Source organism: Zonotrichia leucophrys, chromosome Z, assembly GCF_028769735.1.
Source record: "Zonotrichia leucophrys gambelii isolate GWCS_2022_RI chromosome Z, RI_Zleu_2.0, whole genome shotgun sequence".
NCBI classification, from domain to species: Eukaryota; Metazoa; Chordata; class Aves; order Passeriformes; family Passerellidae; genus Zonotrichia; species Zonotrichia leucophrys.
Genome location: NC_088200.1, coordinates 56,129,504 through 56,149,866, shown reverse-complemented (window position 1 = coordinate 56,149,866; position 20,363 = coordinate 56,129,504). Strand labels below are relative to the sequence as shown.

Sequence of the window (20,363 nt, the reverse complement as noted above, 5' to 3'; positions counted from 1 at the left end):
ATTACAGTCCTCAAATTTACTTTGATTCACCACTTTCCAGTCTTCCAATTGTTTCTAATGAAGGGGCACAATCAAAGCAATTCATCTTACTTGCAATTCAGTTGGAGTGCTCAGAGAAATGACCCCTTTAACTTGAGTGCAAATTTAGCCCTATATAAAGAGTGAGGACATCAGCAAAACCCTCACTTAAATTATTCAAAGAAGAGTTTGGATAGAAGATGGAGTCTGTGCAACCATACAGCTTTTGCTGGGCCTGTGTGCCAGGAGAGTTGTCCCCCACATCAGATGTGTTCAGGACTTCCCTTTCGCAGACTGGTTGGTTGCATTAAAACTGCTCTTCATCTGTAACTTGACATCTGCTCTAGACATCTATAGATAACATCTATATAGATATCTATAACTTTAATGTTTTATTCTGCTCAATCATAGAATTCAAATTCTTCCTCTCTGTATTCCTTTGGAAGAGTTTTCTTCTTGCTGTTCTACATCCTTCTTGTCTTCATGAATAGCAAGTCTGAACTCAAGCAGAGTGTTTGAATTGGTTACATATTGAAGGTACTTTCAAATGACCACTGTCCTTGGCCAATTTTATAGTATTAGTCCCCCTGATACGTAGAAGACAAGCCTGAGGTAAGACTCACAGTTCAGTGATCTGTCATGAAGATGGTCACTGATAGCTTTGTCTGTATCATTCTTTCATTAGCCTCTGCTTTTATGCACAGCTGCACAACCCACCACAGCTTCTCACTGCGTTTTTGACTGATGAGAACATACTCTCTCCCAAAATGTGCTTCTGACACGGGAGTTGGTGTTTCCACAGATGATGACAATACCTAAACTTTTTTTCAGAAGAAAAGTACTTTTCTAGGTCAGCATCCTGAAAGGAGCCAGGAATTGGAGAAAGTCCTTTTGAAAAGATTTGTCCAATTGCCATGAGAAGCATATATTGTGTTCTTAGGTGGTTACTCTAAACCTGGAGAATGACAGCAGGGGAGGAGAAGAGTTCCACCCAGAGTATTAAGAAGAATATCTTACCTTTGTCCTTGAAAATAAGATGCTTTGTGTATGGAATTCAAACTAGTTTAGTCAGTGCGAAGACAAGTAATGAACAAAATGTAAATTAATAAAGATGTTTTGTATTGGTATTCACTGTAAAATTCTCTTTGTCCATAGGGGATGACTCTGCACAAAAAAGCAGCAGAAGACAGACTGGCTAGTACAGGCTCAGGACAGTCCTTCCTGGCTAGACAAAGGCAAGCCACGAGCACAAGGAGATCTTACCCTGGTCATGTCCAACCAGCAACAGCAAGGTAGAGAAGCCTTGCCCTTAGAAAAACTGCCCTGTGATCCAGGCCACTTCTATTGCAAGTGACAACATTCAAGGAAAATAAACCAGCATCCTTTCTCTTTCTCCCTTGTTACTGCTATTATTTACCATTCAGGAAAGGGTTATATTATGCTTTCTCATTGCTCTGTTATGCCCCTTGCTTATATTTTTTGGAGTTCGTTTCTCTCTGCATTTTCTGAATGTGCCAAAATTTTGAAAACATCTAGAGGAGTGTTGTATAATAACAGTCTTATTTGTATGAAGCCTGGTCTCTTATAAAAAACTCAATGTGGACCATATGACAATGTAGATTTCTTATCACAGTTGGTACTTTTGTGCCTGTAAGGGTTGTTATGCTTTATGAGACTGTTTTTTGTTCAAAGGGAATTGCTTTTTATTTCATCTCCTATTCTGTTGCTTCAGAAAAATGCTGAAATCTCATTACAGAAATGCAAAGTTGGATTATAATATTGTGACATATATTTCATGCTAAAAATTCACCAATGCAAAAAAGAAAGATTGGGGATTTTTTTCATCTCCTAAGTTCAAAGTTTGCTCTTATTCTTGGCATTTAGGGAAGCAGGATGATCTTTTTCCAGGTTTTTCTTTATCAACTGGTATTACCTCTTTTGCTGGTAGAGATTAATATTTTCAAATGGTTTATTCCACTCTTTGTCGAGCAGATGCTTAAATACATATCCTAAAAAGGTAGAGAAATATTTAGGATGTGCTAATCTGCTATTCCATCATCCATTTAAAAAGGACATTTGTTTTAAAATTTTATGATTATGGATGAACAATATGTAATGGATCAAGGCCCCAGTTAATATTGTTAATGTACTTCAGTTGTCATCCCCTACCAAAAGACTTGCTTTTAATATATTGATTCAGGGTATAATTGTATCAGTTGCCTTACTAATGGTACCAGTGCCTTCAGGTGAGTTTATTGCTGACTTTGTTGGAAACTGGCTGTGATTTGTTGTGCTGCCTTTTTAGTGCATAGCTGATTAATTGTTGTAACACCTTCCTGTTGATCAATGGATGGAGGCTCCTCCTATTTAGGTTCTGTTCTTACAAAGTTTTGCTTTTTTTCCTGACCAATTCTAAGCATTCCCTATCATTTTTGTCAAAGAATTGATGGACACAGAGAACATGAGCATTGGCTGGAAGTTTCGTATTTATACATTTTGTTGTAATTCAGTTTTAAATTTAGAGACTGGTTTTAAATTTAGGTTTTTATTTAGAGACTGTTTGGACTCTAATGCACAGGCAGTCCATTTTTAAATTTATTTTGTCACCTGATTGTAATGCCCTTCTAAGTGGAGATGTTTCTTTTTACATAAATCCCTTTAGAGAAAAGATACTAGCATTTATCAATCATCTGATTGTCTGTTTTAATTCAAACTTGGGTAGAATGAGCAATGGATAATTAAAACAAGCACTCCTAGATTAAAAGGTAATAAAAAGAATGACATTTTTAGGTACTGTTGGTTTATCCTCAAGTGCATCATCTGTTTTAATCTGGGCTAAGAAATGCATTCAGTATGTGTCTGAAAAATATTTTCAGTTCCAGTTATGCCCACACACACACACACACCCCTATGCACTCCACCCAGAAAACAGATGCTGAATTCTACATATAGTTTTAAATTTTATTCCTCACATTTAGGAAAAAATGGTTTTCTAAAACTTTTCTGTACTTATGCAGTATATAACTGGTATGGGCTTGCAAAAATGACATGAGATTTGGCCAGTTTCTTGTGTGCAGAAAGATAACAATGCAAAGGAAGTTGCAGATAATTTCTGTAGTTCAGTGAGGTGATATGCTCAATCTGCTGTCTCTTACTGAGATACAAAATGCTCTTTATACAAAATGCTTTCTGTACTCATCTAGATGATTACAGTTGATGTGCGATAGCTTTTACTGATTTTGTTGTGCAATCAATTTTAATAACTTGAAGAACTCTTTACTATATGCTGTATGTGAACAGGAGCAAGACCAGTCCTCAAGGGGAATTTGATGTTCTTACTTGAGGTTACAGCATTTTATATCACCCAGAACAAGAACCTAAGAATACCTAAAGCTCTATTTTAATTTTTTCATTTTAATCTAGCTAATTTTTCTGTTACAAAACTGCCAAGGGCTATTTGTGAAAGAAAGGGATGGAACCTTAATGGGAAGTTTTTTCTCTCAATTTTGTCTGGTAATCTAATTACTTATTGCTGTTATTTAGGTGCAGATCTAAAAGAACTTGAACACAATCAGCACACTAGAATAAAAGTAATAGCTTTTGTAATTATTATGTTAATATTTGTTTTACTGTTTTGCCTCCAAAGTTTTGAGGACAGGCTAATGCCACTGAGGGTTAGGAGATGAACAGATGCTGGTTAGAAGCCTTGTCTTAGGCTTTTACTTTCCAGTCTCTCATAGCTTCTTTTGCTTCTTGGTGGTTGTTGGCTTTTCTCCTCTTCGTGAGTCTGTCTTTCCTTTTCCCTTGAAGATAAGATACTGAAGTGTTTTCTGTAGTTCTCTTCAAAAATAGATAGCATCATTATATAGCATCAGAGATCAACACAAAACTCATATTGCATCTGAGCTTTATTATTGCCCGTAGTAATTGTTAGGCAAGTGAACAATCATTTTGTCTTTGAGAATTTACAAACATGCAGAAATTCTGGTATTTCCCAGAATTTGTGCTGAATATAAAAGCCTAAAAATGTACTGCAGTCTTTAAGAAGTATACTCTGTTGCTGTCTGGTTCTAGTAAGTCATTTGTTATGTCTTCTATTAGTAGTTAAGAGGAGTTCAATCCTTTTTTCTTCAGTGCTTTACTTCTTTAATTTGCTGCATACATCCATTCTTAGTCTCTGTATGTGGATGAATGCAGGTGGTGAACATCATTAAACCTCTTTCACAAGAGCTCCTTCTTTATTCAAAGGGTTCAGCTTCATTATTTTGCTTGTTTGTTACGTATCTTTGTAATCAGTGTGTATTAAGAAAAAGAAGGAGCTCAGACTGTGGCTCCAGGGAGTCAAATACATGCACAGGGGAGCTACCAGTGTATGTTCCCTATTTGTCTTACCTTGAGTAATTAAAGAATATAAGCAAAAGCCCCAGCCTATGGAGCAGAATTCTTTCAGTACATTACATAGTTCTGAGAAGTTTTTAGGAATACTTTCTTCCCCGGAGGCAAGAAAGACTATTTACATCAAAATTGTAGTGGTAATGACTAAGCCAATGCTGTATCCTGTCCTGACACACCACAGAAAAAAGACCCCACAACTGAGCTTAAAGAGAAAAGGTTCTCCAGATCAGAGGTAAAACAGCTGAGGAATTCATGAGAGTACTTCTCTGGGCACTGTGCTGAGGATCTGCCCAGAATAATCTTTCTTACAGATTTTAATTAATGACAATAAAAGATAGCAGATAAATGGGGTTTTTTAGGATAAATATTTTCACTGTTTAGAGCTGAAGCTTAGTTCCTGACCTAAAAGGATGATGGGTTCAGATGTGCAGTCCAGTTCATGTACTTTTGTGGAGAGTTGAGTTTTTAGCATTTCCAGTCAGACATGAGAGAAAAAAAAGATTCATGTTCCCTCTTTTCTTGATAGCAACACATAACCACTTGGATCATAACATGTATTTTCTAAGTGCTGTGAAAACGGAAGTAATTTAATTTAAAGGCTGTGTGTTCCATCCACAGTGCAAAGGTGTCTCCCCGAGAAAAATTGGAGCCAGAGGCTGCACTCCTCTCCCGACTTCAGCCACTTTCTTTTGTCTTTGTTAAGTATCCATCCCATAAGTATTCATAAGTACCCAGTAGTTAGTTTCTTAGCAACTTACTGGGAAAAAATCTATAAGTAAAAGAAAAAAATGAAAAAAACTCAACCCCCCAAAAAAGGTAAACACACATACAACTTTGCATATACAAAATGAAGGAAATATATAATGGCTACATGATGCCTTTTATTTTGTTTGGAAATAATCAAATGGCAACCTTGTCCTGTTCCAGTGTCATTCGTGTTAGCAGCAATGCTTCTACAGCCACAAGTTTTTTGTGGCTCTCTGTTCTGTGAGGAGCACTGGCATTTTTATATGTGTATGAAAGAATGAACCATGAATATTCCTAGTACTGCTTTATTATGATCTCAAACAGTAAGTGGTATGTGTAAGCTTTCAAGAAAATTTAAAAGTTTTTTGCAATTTTAAAGTCCTTGGTATTTCGACTTGTGCAAATAGCTTTTACTTTTCCTGTGTTCCCTAATATATGAGACTATACACTTGACAGCTTCCTGAATGATTTTGAGTGAGTTTAATTTTCCCGATATGTTGACATTTTCTGTGACTTGATAGTTGTAAGATATTTTAATGTCACCACTTGATTTTCTTCTTCTTAGTGATTTGGAGGGAGACTACCCTGAATGTGGATAACTTACCTTTTTCTTATGAAGCAAAACAGTATTTCAGTTTTACTTACTGTATAGTGATATTTTTTATTCTTGCCCAACATATTGACTTTTTGCAAGGATTGATGAGGGAGGTATTTTTGCACTCAGTCAGCTATGCAATATTGACTTCTTATGGGGTTTGCACATGTGTTTTAGGTAGAATGTGGACTCTGTGTTTTGCAGTAAGATTGTACTGATAAACTTCAGTATCTCCTAACCAAATTTAGCAGGCATTTCTCTCAGCTGGCATTGCATAAATAAATAGCTAAAAGGATCTATCAGGTTATACTTCCAGGTGGTGAGGGTTTTTGGAGCAAATGTCATATTCTAGGTAGGATCCTAGCCATGCCTCCGGTTTGTCACTCTTAAGGAATCAAGAACATATCCTGTCATGGCTGATTGGATTTCCTTAGTCCTGTGGTCCTCCTTCCCTCTGGAAGTCCGGAAAAGTAGCAGAAGTTTGTCAGTGATCCTGCAGGCTGTGACTAGCAATAAGGTGTGATTTCTTTGGTCTGAAAATGGAGGAAACAGATGCAAGCAACTAGTCAGTACAAAAATGAGAAGAGCATTCTTTCAGCATCTTGTATTTGGTTTCAATTCAAAATGAATGATGAAGAACCTGAGCTTTTTCAGCTAGAAAGAAGATTTTTATCTTTTTAATTCAATTTTAGTTTTAATTGAGTAACTGTTAGAGATTTTACCCCATCTATAAGGCAGAAGCTGTCATTATCAGTCACCACAACCTCAGACTTCCTGCATCTGGTACAGTGAAACCCTGTAAAGATTTACTCTGCTACCAGCTCCATTGAACCATTTGGAGACATTGAGGACTTAGCTGGTTTCATCCTGTTTTTCTTTGATTTTTTTTTTTTTGTATTCATAAAGATACTGGGATATAAAGTTCATTTTTAAAATGTGTCAGCTCATTGAATTAGGCAGTGAATGAATGTTGACTGGAGGGCTCTAGGAAACTTGACAAATCATACTATCCTGTGGGGCATTGAGACAGCACCTGACAGTGTAGTCAAGACAGCTTCCCAGACGAATTGTCCTGGTGTCAGATGGTAGTCAGTGGATCAGTAGGAGCTAGTGCTGACTGCTGTAAGTGGAGTCCTCATCTGCTGCAGGATGGTATTGCTGTCAGCTTCACTGTGATCCAGATTCCATCTTCACCTTTGGGCCTTGCCAAGGTCGTGCAGGACTACCCTGAAGGATATTTCTGCATTAGTTGGCTTTGGTGGCAAATCAGGAGTTTGCTCTGTTGCTGTTTGCTGCGCATGTAAAGTCGTTTGGAAAATTGCATATCTTTGTCTCCTTTGCATTTGGTGTCATTTCCGGACTGAAAATAGATTCCATTTGTCAGATAAAAATTTCTTGTGGCTGTCTTGCTGCTATGGGTCTCAGAGACTGATCCATACAACATGAAAAATGCTGCTAGTAGAGGGAGATACAGGTCAGTTGGGGAGCCTTTCCTTTCTGGTGCTGACTATTAATTGCTTTGCATTAGAGAGGTCCTTCACAATCAGATGAGGTGATTTCAGAAAGAGGAACAGTGGTTGTTTTAATTGTTAAAAAAGCAGAGATTTGTCAGCACTGAAGAACTGCTAAGTACTGTAGCATGGCACAAATCTGAAACTAGAAAAGCAAGTATTCCCACTTGGTATAGATTACAGTATAGAGGTATAGAGTAGTTTATTCTGGAAATGGGAATTGAATCCCTAATGATTATACATAACTTGAAAAGAGCTAACATAAAAGTCCAGTGGCTAGCATGCTCATGTTGTTAACCTGATCATGAAAGTGGATGGAATTTTAAGAGAAAATCCCCAGTGGTTTAGTATTTATGGCGTTATAAAATACTTGTAATGAGATCATCAGACTTTTGACTTGGATTTGAATGTAAAATCAGCTATATAATTTAAAATATTATAAAGCAGAGGTTATTGTTCACAGCCACAAAAGGTTAGTAAGCTGGAGAGTAAACGTATTTCCTGGAGGCATCAGTGGTTTCGAGAGCGATTTTAAAGCTTTTGTTTGGCATTATCAGTAAAGTCTCAGAATAATTATAAGCATTACATTATAAGGTCACAATTTTTAAAATTTATAATCTGCCTTGTATTCTCTGTGTCACTCTCTAAGATGCTGCAGATGCAGTGACAGGTTATGCTCAGTGAATTTACCCTCACATCTTGCATTTATGTTTTCTATTATGTCTTGCTACCTCAACAGGTGGCTTTAAAATAGAGAAATTGGCAGACAACTATTTTTAGAACATGGTAAGAATTTCTAGTCAGGAAAGGGCACTTACAGATGAATTTTTACATCCTTGAAAGTTAGTACAGTGTCCTGAGTTTACAAGACCTCTCAAAAGTACTATTGACTCAAAGAGAAGCCTGAAGTGTCACTTCTGTGTATGTGCAAAATGCACTTGGAGGACACTTGAAGTGCTACTAAATAGTAAGTTTGAGCTCAATAATAGCCAGAGGGTTGACTGAAGGAATACATTGTATTCATTTATACACAATAGAATAGGTACATGCTTATGTAGATTGAACTTATAATTTTTTTATAGAACAACTACAGTGATCTTCATATTAATCTTGAACTGTGTAACTTTTTGCACCAAGCAGTGCCAAGCAAACTTAAAAGACAATGATTGCTCAAAATACACACCCTCAAGATCTTTGAATGTGTTAATTTTTTTTTTACTCCATTTGATATGTGTCTCTGTGTTTCTATTTGTTTTTCTATTATGGTTAGTATTCTGAGTGGATGAATGAGAAGGGAAGAAAGAGGGATACACAAGCTACAGGGCTAGTAGCATAAATACTCTTTTTTTATCTCTTTAACCTGGGTTGTCCCATCACAAGAAGCATTCTTAGAATAATTTTTGACTAGTGCAATACAGGGGAGAAGGAAGTGGGGAAACAGGCTCTAATTTCTCTTTGGTGAAGCCAATTTGCTCTTTTGCAATATGAAAACACAAATGCCTCTGTAGTGCTGTGCCAGTGCTGTGTAAGGATATCTCTGTTACCTGGGGAAGCAGCTGTGTCAGTAAAGCATCGCATTCCAGTTACACTGGAAGGTACACAGGAAAAAGGGTGCGTCAGTGAGGATGGAGTACTGTGCCAGCCTCTCTGATTCTCTTCCAAACTTAGATTCCCTTCCTCAGTATTCTGGTATGCTCTCTTGACTGCTCAGTGACTCTGACTCAGCTTACTTTAGCAAGAACATGTCATTTTCTGGCAATTCAAACCTGTATTTGCAGGCCAGAGATAGAGCTTGCCAGTGCAGTGGGGCAGTGATGCTGACCCTCATGCACTGGATGAGCTCTGATGAAATTTAAATGCCTTCAGTGGAGCTCAGAGCTCACGACAGTTGATGTGACTCTGATTGTCTTCTAGCATGTAAACACATGCAGAATTGGGTGGGCACCTTTCACTTCATCTTGCTTTAACAGTTGTACTCACAGACAGCAGGAATTCCTGAGACTTGCTCATTGCTGTGTAAACTTACTTCCCATAGCTTTATTAGTCCAGAATGGTGCCCTGAAGAATTTTACTCAGAAGTGTGTGAAGTTTAATTACAGCTAAACTTAGATATTGACCAAGGCTATTTTGTTGCTTTTCCAATTATTGGCCATAACCTTCCTGCTAATTTGAACAGTTGCTTGGCAACTGTATTTTCCCCATGAATTTGCACAACTCTTAAGTAGAGGTGGCCTTACTAAACTGCTTTGAAAAAGACCTGTTCTGTTCTCTGTTTTGGTTTTTTTTTGGCTTTTGGGTTTTTTTGTTTTCAACAGTAATACGTTATCTGCTTTTTAACTTTCTTCTTTATTCTTTTATTTGCAGTGATGTGGTTGCATGACCTGCAGCATTATTATAACAGGGACTGTTCAGTGCATGACTTGCTTTTCTGTCCAGACTGCATAACCAAAACTTAACCAGTTCTACACTTAAGACTCATGGCCATCTGATTTCAAAGGGGGATCTACTTGCAGAGAAGTTTGCCATCCTGGGGAGCTTTCCCATTTCCCACTTCCACTTACTCTTTCTCTTCACAAAAAGTCTCCTATGAGGCTAGAAGAGAGGAAATCCTGTATTCACAACTCAACAGGAGGCGTTCTGCAAAGTGACAGAGCAGTGTCAGCTCTCCATCTTACTTCCGCCTGTCCACTTTATTTAATTCTGATTAACAGTATTAACACACAGACTTCCTGCAACATTTTCATATACCGAACTATAAAAATCTAGTCTTAATGAGTTCCTAAAAAAGGCCTTTTGGTTACTGTTAAAATTTCAAAGCACCCGCACCCTTAAAGGATCCACTTTGAATCTTTAAACAAATAAAGTAAAGCGAAGGAGGTGTTTTACGAGGAGAAATGACTAATGAATTGCTGCTTGGCGATCCCAACTTCCTTAGAAAACCAAGCAAGTTTCATCTGATAATCTCCGAGCCAGGCAAACTACCGGGTGGTATTTTGTTCACAGGCGCTGCCTGCTTCCTTAATATGTATATACACAGTAGCTTGTGGCTGTTGTATTTTTATCTCTACATTTGAGCTGTGTTGTTGGTTTCTTTCGGAAACTTTTTTTTCCAATCTGTGTACAATTGTTAAAACAATCTGAGGAAAGACCATGAATGGAGATAAGTATGAAAGGCATCTATACTTTCAGTATTATGCAGACTGTCCTTGCCAGTTTATAATTTGGATCGTTTATCTTTCACCTGTACTGGTTTTTTCCTTTCTTTTCTTCTTTCTCTTGTCACAGTCTTAGCTATTTAATTTCCAATTGCACTAGCTTGGCTGTTTCTTTGTATTTTGAAGTTTAGATATAAGATTTGCCATATGTAGACAGTGTAACTCAAAATGCTTTGTACTGCCTATATTAATTTAAAAAGCTGCTTATTTAATATTCCTAAATATCTGCACATTTGTACTACTGTATCTTTGTTTTGTATTGGACATCCAGTACTGGCAAGATTCAGAAGACAAGGGAGTGCTGTAGTGTTGTAAGTTAAGAGGTTTATTGTATAGGAGTTAGTACATAACAAACAGGGAAAGGGGCTTTCAAGCCATAGGATTTGCTGGAAAAACTGAAAAGTCTGAATGCTGCATCCCGTAAGAGGTTTGATTTAAATCCAGTTAAAGAGAAACCCCGTTCTTGCTCACCTGGATCTTAATCCTGGCGGAAATATTGATACGAACTGTGCTGCCTCCAGGAATAGTTTTACTTACTTGGGCGGTGGGAGAGCCTCCAGCCCTGCTTGCGGTGGGAGCACGCGCATGCTGAAGCAGCGTTGTGTCCTCTTGTCTCTGCAGTCTCTTCTGGTCACACACGCAGTGCCTGCCTCGTCCCTGGCCCTCTGGTGGGCTTTGACAGAGCCACACCTTGGGCACAGAGACACCCGCTTGTGTCCAGTCCTCAGGGATCCTGATCCCACAGTGTCCGTGGCCTTGTGCAGAATGACGAGGACAAAGGACAGATGTGTGCCCCACCCGAGCATGGTGGTCTGTGCTGCCTGGCAAAGGGATGGGCAGGTAGGAGCGGACTCCAAGCAGGCCAGGCAGCAAAGTGAAGGATAAAACTAGGATCCCAGTGAGAGCTGTGGTGTTTTCCCTTCTGGATACTGTATCAGGTGCTATGGCTACCAGGTGCTCTGGCTGACAGCTGTCCGTAAAGGCTTCAGATGGGGATATATGTCTTTCCTGGTCCACCAGGGCCAGGGACAGTGAAGTCTTACGTGCCCTGCAGCCAGGATCTGGGGTTTAGTGATAACGAGTCAAGTACTTATGCAGCAGAGGCAGCAGCATTTCATCAGACTGAGTACAGCAGAGAGCTGAAGGATTTGTCTTTCCAGGTCCTAGCCATTGATCCCTTGTTATGTGTCAGGGCAAGCGTTACTAGTAAAACTTCTTTTAGCTGGGTGTTAAAGGCATGGTATGTTTTTCATTTGCTAGTGCTGCTTCGGCTGGGACCACACCCTGCCCCCAGCCAGGCTGGGTGTGGGATCCCTGAAATCAGGGCACTGTGCTGGGCAGGAGGGGATTGCTTTTTTTGTGCACCTGCCTTCACAGCTGTCCCAAAGTGATGCCGAGCAGTACCTCATTTCTCCAAGTGGTCTGTGCAGATTAGAGACTAAGTATCAGTTGTTCTTGAGCCTTGATGACATTTATATGTAAGTGTGTTTAGCTTGACAAAAGTTGTTAGAGTTTACTAATGCAACAGAGAGATGCCAGGTGGAGCCAGTCAAGGAGCTGGCTACTTTAACTAGATTAGCCTGGCATCTCTGTCATGAAGTGGTTGTGAGCTCTCAACTCAGAGCTGATCTCCAGCATGTCTCTGATATACTAACTTCATTTGTGCTGCATAGAAACTCTCATACCTTCTTAATAGCAGCTTGTTTGACAGTCCTGAATTAAATGTTGACCAATTATCAAAGTAATAACTGTTTGTGAAGTTGCCAGTGATATATTTTCTGTAAAAGAATGAATTCTTAGAGTGTCAAAACATTAATTTCCCATTTCAGTTCATCTACAAATTGTGTAACTACCAGATTGTTATGGTAGCAATATTAATATACATACCTGTATATAGACAAAAAAACCTCACTAATGATAATTGGAATCAAAAAGTTTAATATTTTTCCCAGTCAAATACACTAATGCTTCCAAGGTGATAGAAGAGTGTACAGTTGTTAAACAAGTTGTAAATAAACGCTTATATAAAATGTAAATGTTTGTCTCTCCTTTATTTGGTACTTGGTTGTGAACTGTGTTTCCTGGGGCTCTGCAAAGGAGGGTGCATCGGAAAGCACAACCTCCTCAGTGCTGCTGGGACACACCCGCCTGCAGTGCGTGCTGCTGCTGCTTTGCTTCTCCAAGGGTCAAAGCTCGGTGACCGAAGTAAGAAAATTTTCCCTTGCCAATGGAAGATTGGTAAAAACAGATAGCACCAAAGGTGGGGAAAAGAGACATTGCTAATGTGGACAGGAACAACTGTCCTGCCATCCTGCACTAATGAACAGCTCTGGCACCTGGGGAAGGAGGCCTGGGTCAGTCTCAGACCAAATCCTGATCTTTGTGAAAGAGAAGGCAACAGCCCGTGAGAGATACTGAGCCCATGAGCACGGCGCGTGCTGCTGGGGTTAAGAATGATGTGCAGAGACCCTGACACAGCCTTTCAGGGGCTGCTCTGTGAAAGGGACAGGATCAGAAAGGGGAGGGTGCCCTCATGGCAGCACTGCCAGTCTTCACGACGGGAGAGCTTGTGAGGGTGAGGGCAAGCTGGCCTGCAGTGTTTGTTTGCTGTCTGGGAAGGGCAGGAGAGAACCAGAGGTGCTGGCCAGCTTCCTCTTGCACTACAGGCAGTGAATGGTGGAAGCAGGAAAGCTGCCAGAGCCTCACTTGCAGCTGCTTGTCATTCACTGTGGTCCTTTGCCCTCCTCAGTCCCACCTGCCACTTGTCTTTGGCACAACGAGCATTTTCTGCCTCTGAAACATCAGATCATCATTCCCTGTCCTATTGTTTTTGCTATGCATCTTTTTCCTTTTCCAGCTCTCCCACCCTTGCAGTGTGCATTGGTATCCCTCATTCTGGCCTCCATGGCCCGCTCTCTGCTCTGCTCCCTGACAACTTCAAGGCCATGACTTGTGCTCCAGGTGGTATGAGAGGAATTGTGCCCCTGGCCCCACACTTCACACTGCCCCTCCTCAGGTGCTGGCCCCGCAGGGAGGATGCAGCTCTGCAGGTTCTTTCCCCATGATAGCTCCCCTTCACACCCCACAGCTGCAGGGCCCTGCTTTTACCCACAAGGGTGTTGGTGTTGCATTAGCTGTTGCAGGAGGTGACAGCCAGGGCTGAGTTGAAAAGTGTGATGGAAGCACCCTCCAGAAGCTGCACAGTTCCCCTTTTCTACGCTATTTGTTCACAAATAACTTTTGAGCCCCTATGTACTTTTGAGGAAAATTACTGTTGAGTAATTTTGAGTCCAGGATGGAATCTGATGGGAGACTAAAGCCGAGCATCTCACAACCCTAAGAGCAGGGGTCCCACGGGCGGCGCTTTGAAATCCCATGCCCCCAGGGCTGAGCCAGCATGTCCCTTGGAGCAGGATGTGCCTCTTGGTGCTCATCAGCCCACAGGTTTGGGACTCAAAGCTGACAGTGGGGCCTGGGCTGGTTCCCCCTCCTCGAGGCTGAAGCCTTTGCCCACTGAGAGATGCAAAGGCATCCCAGGTGTGCATTTCACTCAACTCCGGGGGAGCTTTTAACAGGGGCTTTGTAATATGCACACACACAGAGGAATATTTGAATGTATACATGCCTGTGTCTGTGTGCAGGTGTGAAAACTGACTTCAACACTTTATAGCAAGTGTAGCATCAATGCTGCCATCTTAAATTCAAAATTTAGTTTCTGTTGTGGTTATGGTAAATCTTACAGAATCAGTCAATGATTAAGTGCTGCCATCCTTTAGACATAAAGCACTGAGCAATTCCAAGGGGAGGTTTGGTAAGGCGGCTTTTGTGAAATTTGTGACTCCGTGGAGGGTCTCCCTTCCCCTTCTGCATCCTTACATTCTCCATCCTCACCCTTTTGCATCCCCATCTCTGTTGTGTGTCACTCCAGATTAAGTTCTCTGGCAAGGTTTGCTCTGTTACCAAATAGATAAAGCACACAAAGGAGAACTGGACTAGAATCAGTCATGCTAAAAATTTGTAATAAAATTGCTTTTGTTGGTACCTTTAAAAGTGCTTCTTTACATGACTTTGACCACACAGTCACAGTACAGGTGTCCCTGCACTCCAGGAAATGTGCAAGGGCAGAGCACTAAGGCTCCTTTTCCTGGAAGGGGGTTGTTCATGTTGAATGCTGGGATGTGGTGTGGGGTGGTTTATTTATTGTTTTGTGATTTTTTTTCCCCCCCTCTCCCATGGAAAAGGCAATATTCCCCTGTGGGATCCCCCTCCAAAGCTGATGGAGGCTGCAGTCACTGCAGCCCACAGCACCCTGAAAATAAATGTTTTGGAAGTACCCCAAAAATGCTACCTTGGCAAAGCTTACTCTGAGAAGGAAAAACACTTTCTTGCAAATAGAACTTGACAGACTACTGGAATACCCTCCTAGTAGCCATTTCATGTAATTTTTAAACTTAAAATAGAAAAAAATGTCAAACAGCCTCCCAAACCAATGACGATTCGTACAAGTTACATGACATCCAGGGATACATTTAAATTCAAGCCAGCGTGCATTCAGTCTCTAAACAAACACAGCTTGCATCCCCTTCCAAGCAAGTGTGGTGGCATCTGGAATTCAGGCAATGTAAGAGACCAGCCTTAACCAATACAGAACACCACCACACTGAGAAGAGCTGTTTTAGATCCATCTTGGTCTGTGCAGCCTTCAATTCACCTACCTGTGAAGACTTTAGGATTATGTACTTCATCACCTGCCAAAGCATATGATTTTAATACACCCAGGACGTGTATACAAACTGATTTTGTGTTGGAAAATACAGTTATAATTAAAGGCAGATGCAGAAATTTCTGGAACAAAACTGTCTGGAAAATACATTAAAACCAAAGAAAATCAACTGAACAACAGTCTCGAAAATGCTTTATTGAACCGTGTGTCTTATTGTAATGTGCAGAAGATGTGTTTGAAAAACTACAGCTTGAAAAATTTTTGAAAGTCTTCAACAATCAATAAAAAAAGTCCCCTGCTGGGGGTAACTCTCAGGGTAACCAGAGGCTGCATGTATATTTTTCTGTTGCAGAGACTAAAAAAAAAATTTAAAAAACCCAACCAAAGCTAATGCTGCTCTACAGGAAAACAATCAAGATTTGATGATTAAAAAAAAAAAAAGAGAGGAAGGAACTTAAACTCAGTCTATAGGGATGTTTTTTTCCTGCTGTTATTTTGGATTAGCATACATGTCACAGTTCTGCTGAGAACACCACATGGTGTCTAAGTCATTACGTTTACTCTACAATGCTGCTGAGATGAGAGGATACAGAGAAAGAGAGAAGGGGTGAGGTGAGAGATCTGGAAAGACATCATTATGATATAAGCCTAGTTTAAATTTTCATCAGAAGCTGTGTGCACTTTTGCTTTTATAATCTAACTTTACATTCAAAAAAACACACCAAAAAAAACCCAACCAACCAACCAACCAACAAAAAATCCCCAATCAACAGCAAAAATCCCCAAACAAACAAACACACTCCCCCCCCCCCAAAAAAAAAAAAAAAAGAAAGGAAACCAAGACCAAACATACCCCTTCTGTCCCTCCTTTCGGGTTATTATAAATTTCTATGCACAAGAACACCATACTTTTTTTCAAACCAGTAGGATTAACAGTATAGGCATGTAGGTGGCATGATTCAACTAAAAGGCTTTTTTTTCCCCAACTTTTTTTATACCAGCAAAAATAACCAAAGGAAACAATAAATAAAAGGTGCTAAAGTTAGCATTAAGAATTTCTTGTAATATACTGACAGTCTGGGAATCCAAATCCTCAAGCTCTCCTGATACTGTCAGGTCTCTGCAAACTATGAAGCAAATACATAAATAACTCAAAATATGATTGAGGCTGTGAAAGGCTTTTAAACTAAGACAATAGGATCCAGGCTAACTTTTTTTTTAAGAAACACAGTGAATATATGAATTGTCTACACCTGAATAAAACATATTTAACAATTAAAAAATGTTAACAACCACAACAAAGAAAAACTTTAAACGAAAGTGAACATCATTTGATTTTAGGGCACACAAAAGCCCCTTGCAGTAGCTTCCAGCAGTGGCCTTACTGTTGTGTCTCCTACAGATGCCTTAAATGAAGTTTAACTCCACATTGAGGTGACAGCTGAGAGGGCAACATAAGGGTCACATTCAGCAAAAGGCCACACCCCGGTCACGACAATGTATCCCACTGCAGAGTTTCCATCCTGTGCAGGAACAGCACATGAAGATGTCATTCTGTCACATATTATTAAAAGGCTAGTTTGTGGCCACAAACTGCTACTCAGAGCTAACCTTTTTTTATCACATAACCTTTGAATAATGGGAAAGCTTTGTGTTTTATAGTTTACTCCTTGAATTTAAAATTTTAAATGACAAGGTCACTAAAACTCATGCACGCTGCAAAAAACGTCATGCAGTAGTTAAGGTAAACCATCCAAGCAGTTTTTATTCATTAATATTCATAAATACACACAGCAGCTTCATTAGAGATTTTTCATTTTTTTTTCCTCTTCAGTTTGAATGTGGAGTATTAGGAGAGCCTTTTTCATGTCAAGGTACAGGACACAGAGCCCTTGGCTGTGCACTGCAACCTACATTTACCTGCTAGAAGTAAAAATTAGTTAAGTGGAAATGATTATCATATATATCTTTCTCTCTTTCTTTTGAATGTACACAATGTAACAAGAGTGACAGACCTGAAATTACAATCACCAAAACAAACCCAAGATAGTTGTTGTCCACTTTCATTGGCAAATACAGCACAGAGGACATTGTCTGCAAAGTGGGATGTCATCAAAGAGGAGGTGGAGGAGGCTCATTTCCTTTATTACTCTCTTTTAAATTTAGGTTTTCTAAAGCAACATCTAGAGGCATAATATCTACACAACCCATAGCACCAAAATCTGCAATCTCCCCCCGCTCATCTTCATCTGAGGAAGAACTTTCTTCCTGCATCAGAGTGGACAATAGAAGCTCCTGAACAAACAGGCTGCAGTCTGCCCGTTCGCTCTCCATTGACTGACGCTCTGCTTCTGACATCTTCGGATCATTCAACCTGGGCAGCAGCAAGGGAAGAGAAGACAGAGAGTTGCTGAAAGCCCCTTTCACTGGTGACACCAGGGACAGGCTGAGATGTGCTCAGAAACTGCTCCTTCAGGACAGTCCTACCTGCCCATCAACACGTCCAGCACTTCAGTACAACAGGCATGCCTTCAAGAACCCATCCCTTCTCTGCTGCTGCGACAGCATTCACAGTGCAGCTTAAAGTTAGAGGAACATCAGAAACTGTTTGCAAGGTTTCCTGCTATTCAAGGAGTCTTTTAGGGAGGGCTGGTGCCATTTCCTGGACATGTAATTATATGCCTCCACATCAACTTGTAAGTTCACATTGGCTACAAAACACATCACTGCACTGTGTAAAGTAAATACTGAAGGAATTCCACTTCTCCTAAGGTACACTGCTTGCCCTGATGAAGGCAAGGAAACTGCTCACTCCCAACTCTGAAAGTCACAGTCTGTGACACTTGCAGGTGCTTTAATTAAGATTCTCAAGTGAATTTTTGATTGAAAGATGTCACATGGCATTATTTTGAACTTACATAAAAATCCACTTGATTCAAATTCAGGCACAGGAACTGTTAAAATTACCACACTCTTCCACAATCTCAGACAAAAAGAAGTATGCTTGCAGTGGGTGTGGCAGGGAAGATGTGGAAAATATTTTTATTTCAGGTCAGTGGTCAGTGTTCTAGAAGAACTGGGATGACACAGGAAGTGAGTCCTCTTTTAAATAATCCTGGGGTCTAAGTAAAATTTCTAAACTACATAAATATTCTGTTAATTAATGCCATCCTAGGCGTGTGCCTGACTCCAAACATATAAGCTTCATTGAGCTCTGTATCTCTACTAGTACTAAGGTAAACAGAAATTATAAGAGGTAAATACAAGTAAATACACAGAACGAATTACCTTGTCAGAAGGAACTGGGAATTCTGGATAGTCTGCTGACTGTTTTCTGTGTTAGACGTGTTGGTTGTTGTTGTGGATTGTGTCATAGTGGTGCTGACATTGATCGTGTTGGTGCGTCTGGTTGCATTGCGTGCAGTCTCCAGTTGCTGTCTCGCTGCCTGTGCATGCTGTCGTTCCAACTGCAGCTGCATCTGCAGCTGCTGTAACTGAGAAGCAGAAGGGCCAGAGGAGTTGAGCTGTCCTCCTGCAGAACGCCTCACACCTGATAGCTGGGATAAAAGCTCTGCCAAAGAAGAGAAAGCTTCTATGACTTAAGATCTTAAATAAGCATTATACAGCAGAATAAATACACCCCGAATTCCAGTGCATAAATTCCATTCTTCTCAACTAACATCAAAACCCAACAATGCTCAGAGAAGATTGTGAAGATTAATGCCCAAAAAGATTAAGACTAATTTATGCAGATGTAGTCCAAATGACAAGACGAGGTTTAAAGTCTTGACAACAACAGTAGAGCCAATCTTTTGCCAGGCAGAGCCTGGCAAAAGACAGCTCTCTGCAGCCACCCTCTGAAACTTCAAGCCAAAATAGCCACTGACTAAGAAACTTTTTTATTTTGGCTTTGGATGGTGACTTTTTTTTTTCTTTTAACAAGTGTTCCCTCAAAACACAAGCTTCATCTTCACAACTATCTCAGAGGGAAGCTGTGCTGCATCAAATTCAATAACGGAAGTTTAGTTAGGGAAATAGATTCAATCACTGCTTCACAGCAAAAGCATTCTGTATGAATTCTTATTTCTGGAAGAAGTATGCAGAAGGCCTAGCAATTAAAAACTCTGTCTGTTACTAAGTTTTCCAATTCAGAAGGTTGGAATGCTCCTTGTAAATTTTATCCACCAAGTTTTTTTTTAAATAAATATTAGCAGCCAGTTACTGCACAGTGCATTACTGCAGGATCTCTTCCATGCCCTGCGCAGAAGGTACTTCTGGTCTCAGATACCTGCTGCAGTTGATACCATGGTAGAAGAAACATGGGACAATCCTGCTCCTGGTCCCTCTGCTCTACTTTACAAACTTACTACATAGGTCATGTAAATTTTTCTTCCATTGCATTAACAAAAGGCAGTCATACTAAAACAATCTGTTTTTTAAGGAACAAAGCAAAATACAAACTAGAGAGGTGGAGTAATTTTCAACAATACTGATAGCAGCACCAACATAAAGTAAATTTTTATTACTAGAGAATGCCACAGGGAGGGAAAAATGTTTAAGAAAAGTAACTGATGCTATAAATTTAAATAGAAAAATCACTGTGGTCTTCCCTATTTATTACTCCAGTAAAAAGGCAGACATGTTAAAACTCACAGGCAAGATTAAGATATATTTATTCTCACTGTATTCTAAAGCTTGGAAAATAGGGAAGAGTATTTTGGAAAGAGGTGTGAACTCAAAACAGTCCAGGAAGAAGATGGACACACAGCTCAGTGTGCTCTAAATGCAGAAACACATCTTCCACCAAAAAAGAATAGATGCAGAAGAATGACATTTTATCCTACTTTTAATGCTGCTAAGTGGGAAGGTCCAGCAAAGCTGAAAACAAACTTCAGCAGTCACCTCACATTTTAAATGAAGTGAAGCAGCTGCCCTGGTGAAAGAAAGAGAATGTCTTGCACTGGAAGCCTCAATCCTCTTTTCAAACTCACCTGTGACCTCACTTAATTTGTTTTTTTCTCTTAATGGGCTACTTCTTCACAGCTAATTTAATGAGTTACATCAGGGCACACCAGGCCAGCAGAGAACCAGAGCCAGCAGAAGGCAGGCAGAGGGGACCATGATTAAGAGAGGCAGTGGATTCACAGCTCCCCTTCCAG

At 40.0% G+C, this 20,363-nt stretch overlaps 2 protein-coding genes across 5 annotated transcripts in view; one reads left to right on the top strand and one right to left on the bottom strand.

Annotated features, from left to right (window-relative positions):
• The window catches only part of HOOK3 (hook microtubule tethering protein 3), an 88,222-nt gene extending 75,705 nt beyond the window's left edge, over positions 1 to 12,517 (top strand). For 3 of the 4 annotated variants that reach the window (XM_064736896.1, XM_064736891.1, XM_064736894.1), the window contains 2 exons: positions 1,174 to 1,310; positions 9,631 to 12,517. In XM_064736896.1, coding sequence (XP_064592966.1) covers positions 1,174 to 1,310; positions 9,631 to 9,646 — 153 coding nt within the window. In that variant the 3' untranslated portion in view covers positions 9,647 to 12,517. Of the gene's footprint in view, positions 1 to 1,173 lie in introns of all 4 variants that reach the window. The other variant, XM_064736895.1, reaches the window with a different exon arrangement.
• Positions 12,518 to 16,943: 4,426 nt separating this feature from the next.
• LOC135459943 (E3 ubiquitin-protein ligase KCMF1) overlaps positions 16,944 to 20,363 on the bottom strand; it is a 45,176-nt gene continuing 41,756 nt past the window's right edge. The window contains exons 6-7 of the mRNA XM_064736441.1: positions 18,493 to 18,775; positions 16,944 to 17,578 (exon numbers count right to left, since the gene is read on the bottom strand). Coding sequence (XP_064592511.1) covers positions 17,317 to 17,578; positions 18,493 to 18,775 — 545 coding nt within the window. The 3' untranslated portion in view covers positions 16,944 to 17,316. The remainder of the gene's footprint in view (positions 17,579 to 18,492; positions 18,776 to 20,363) is intronic.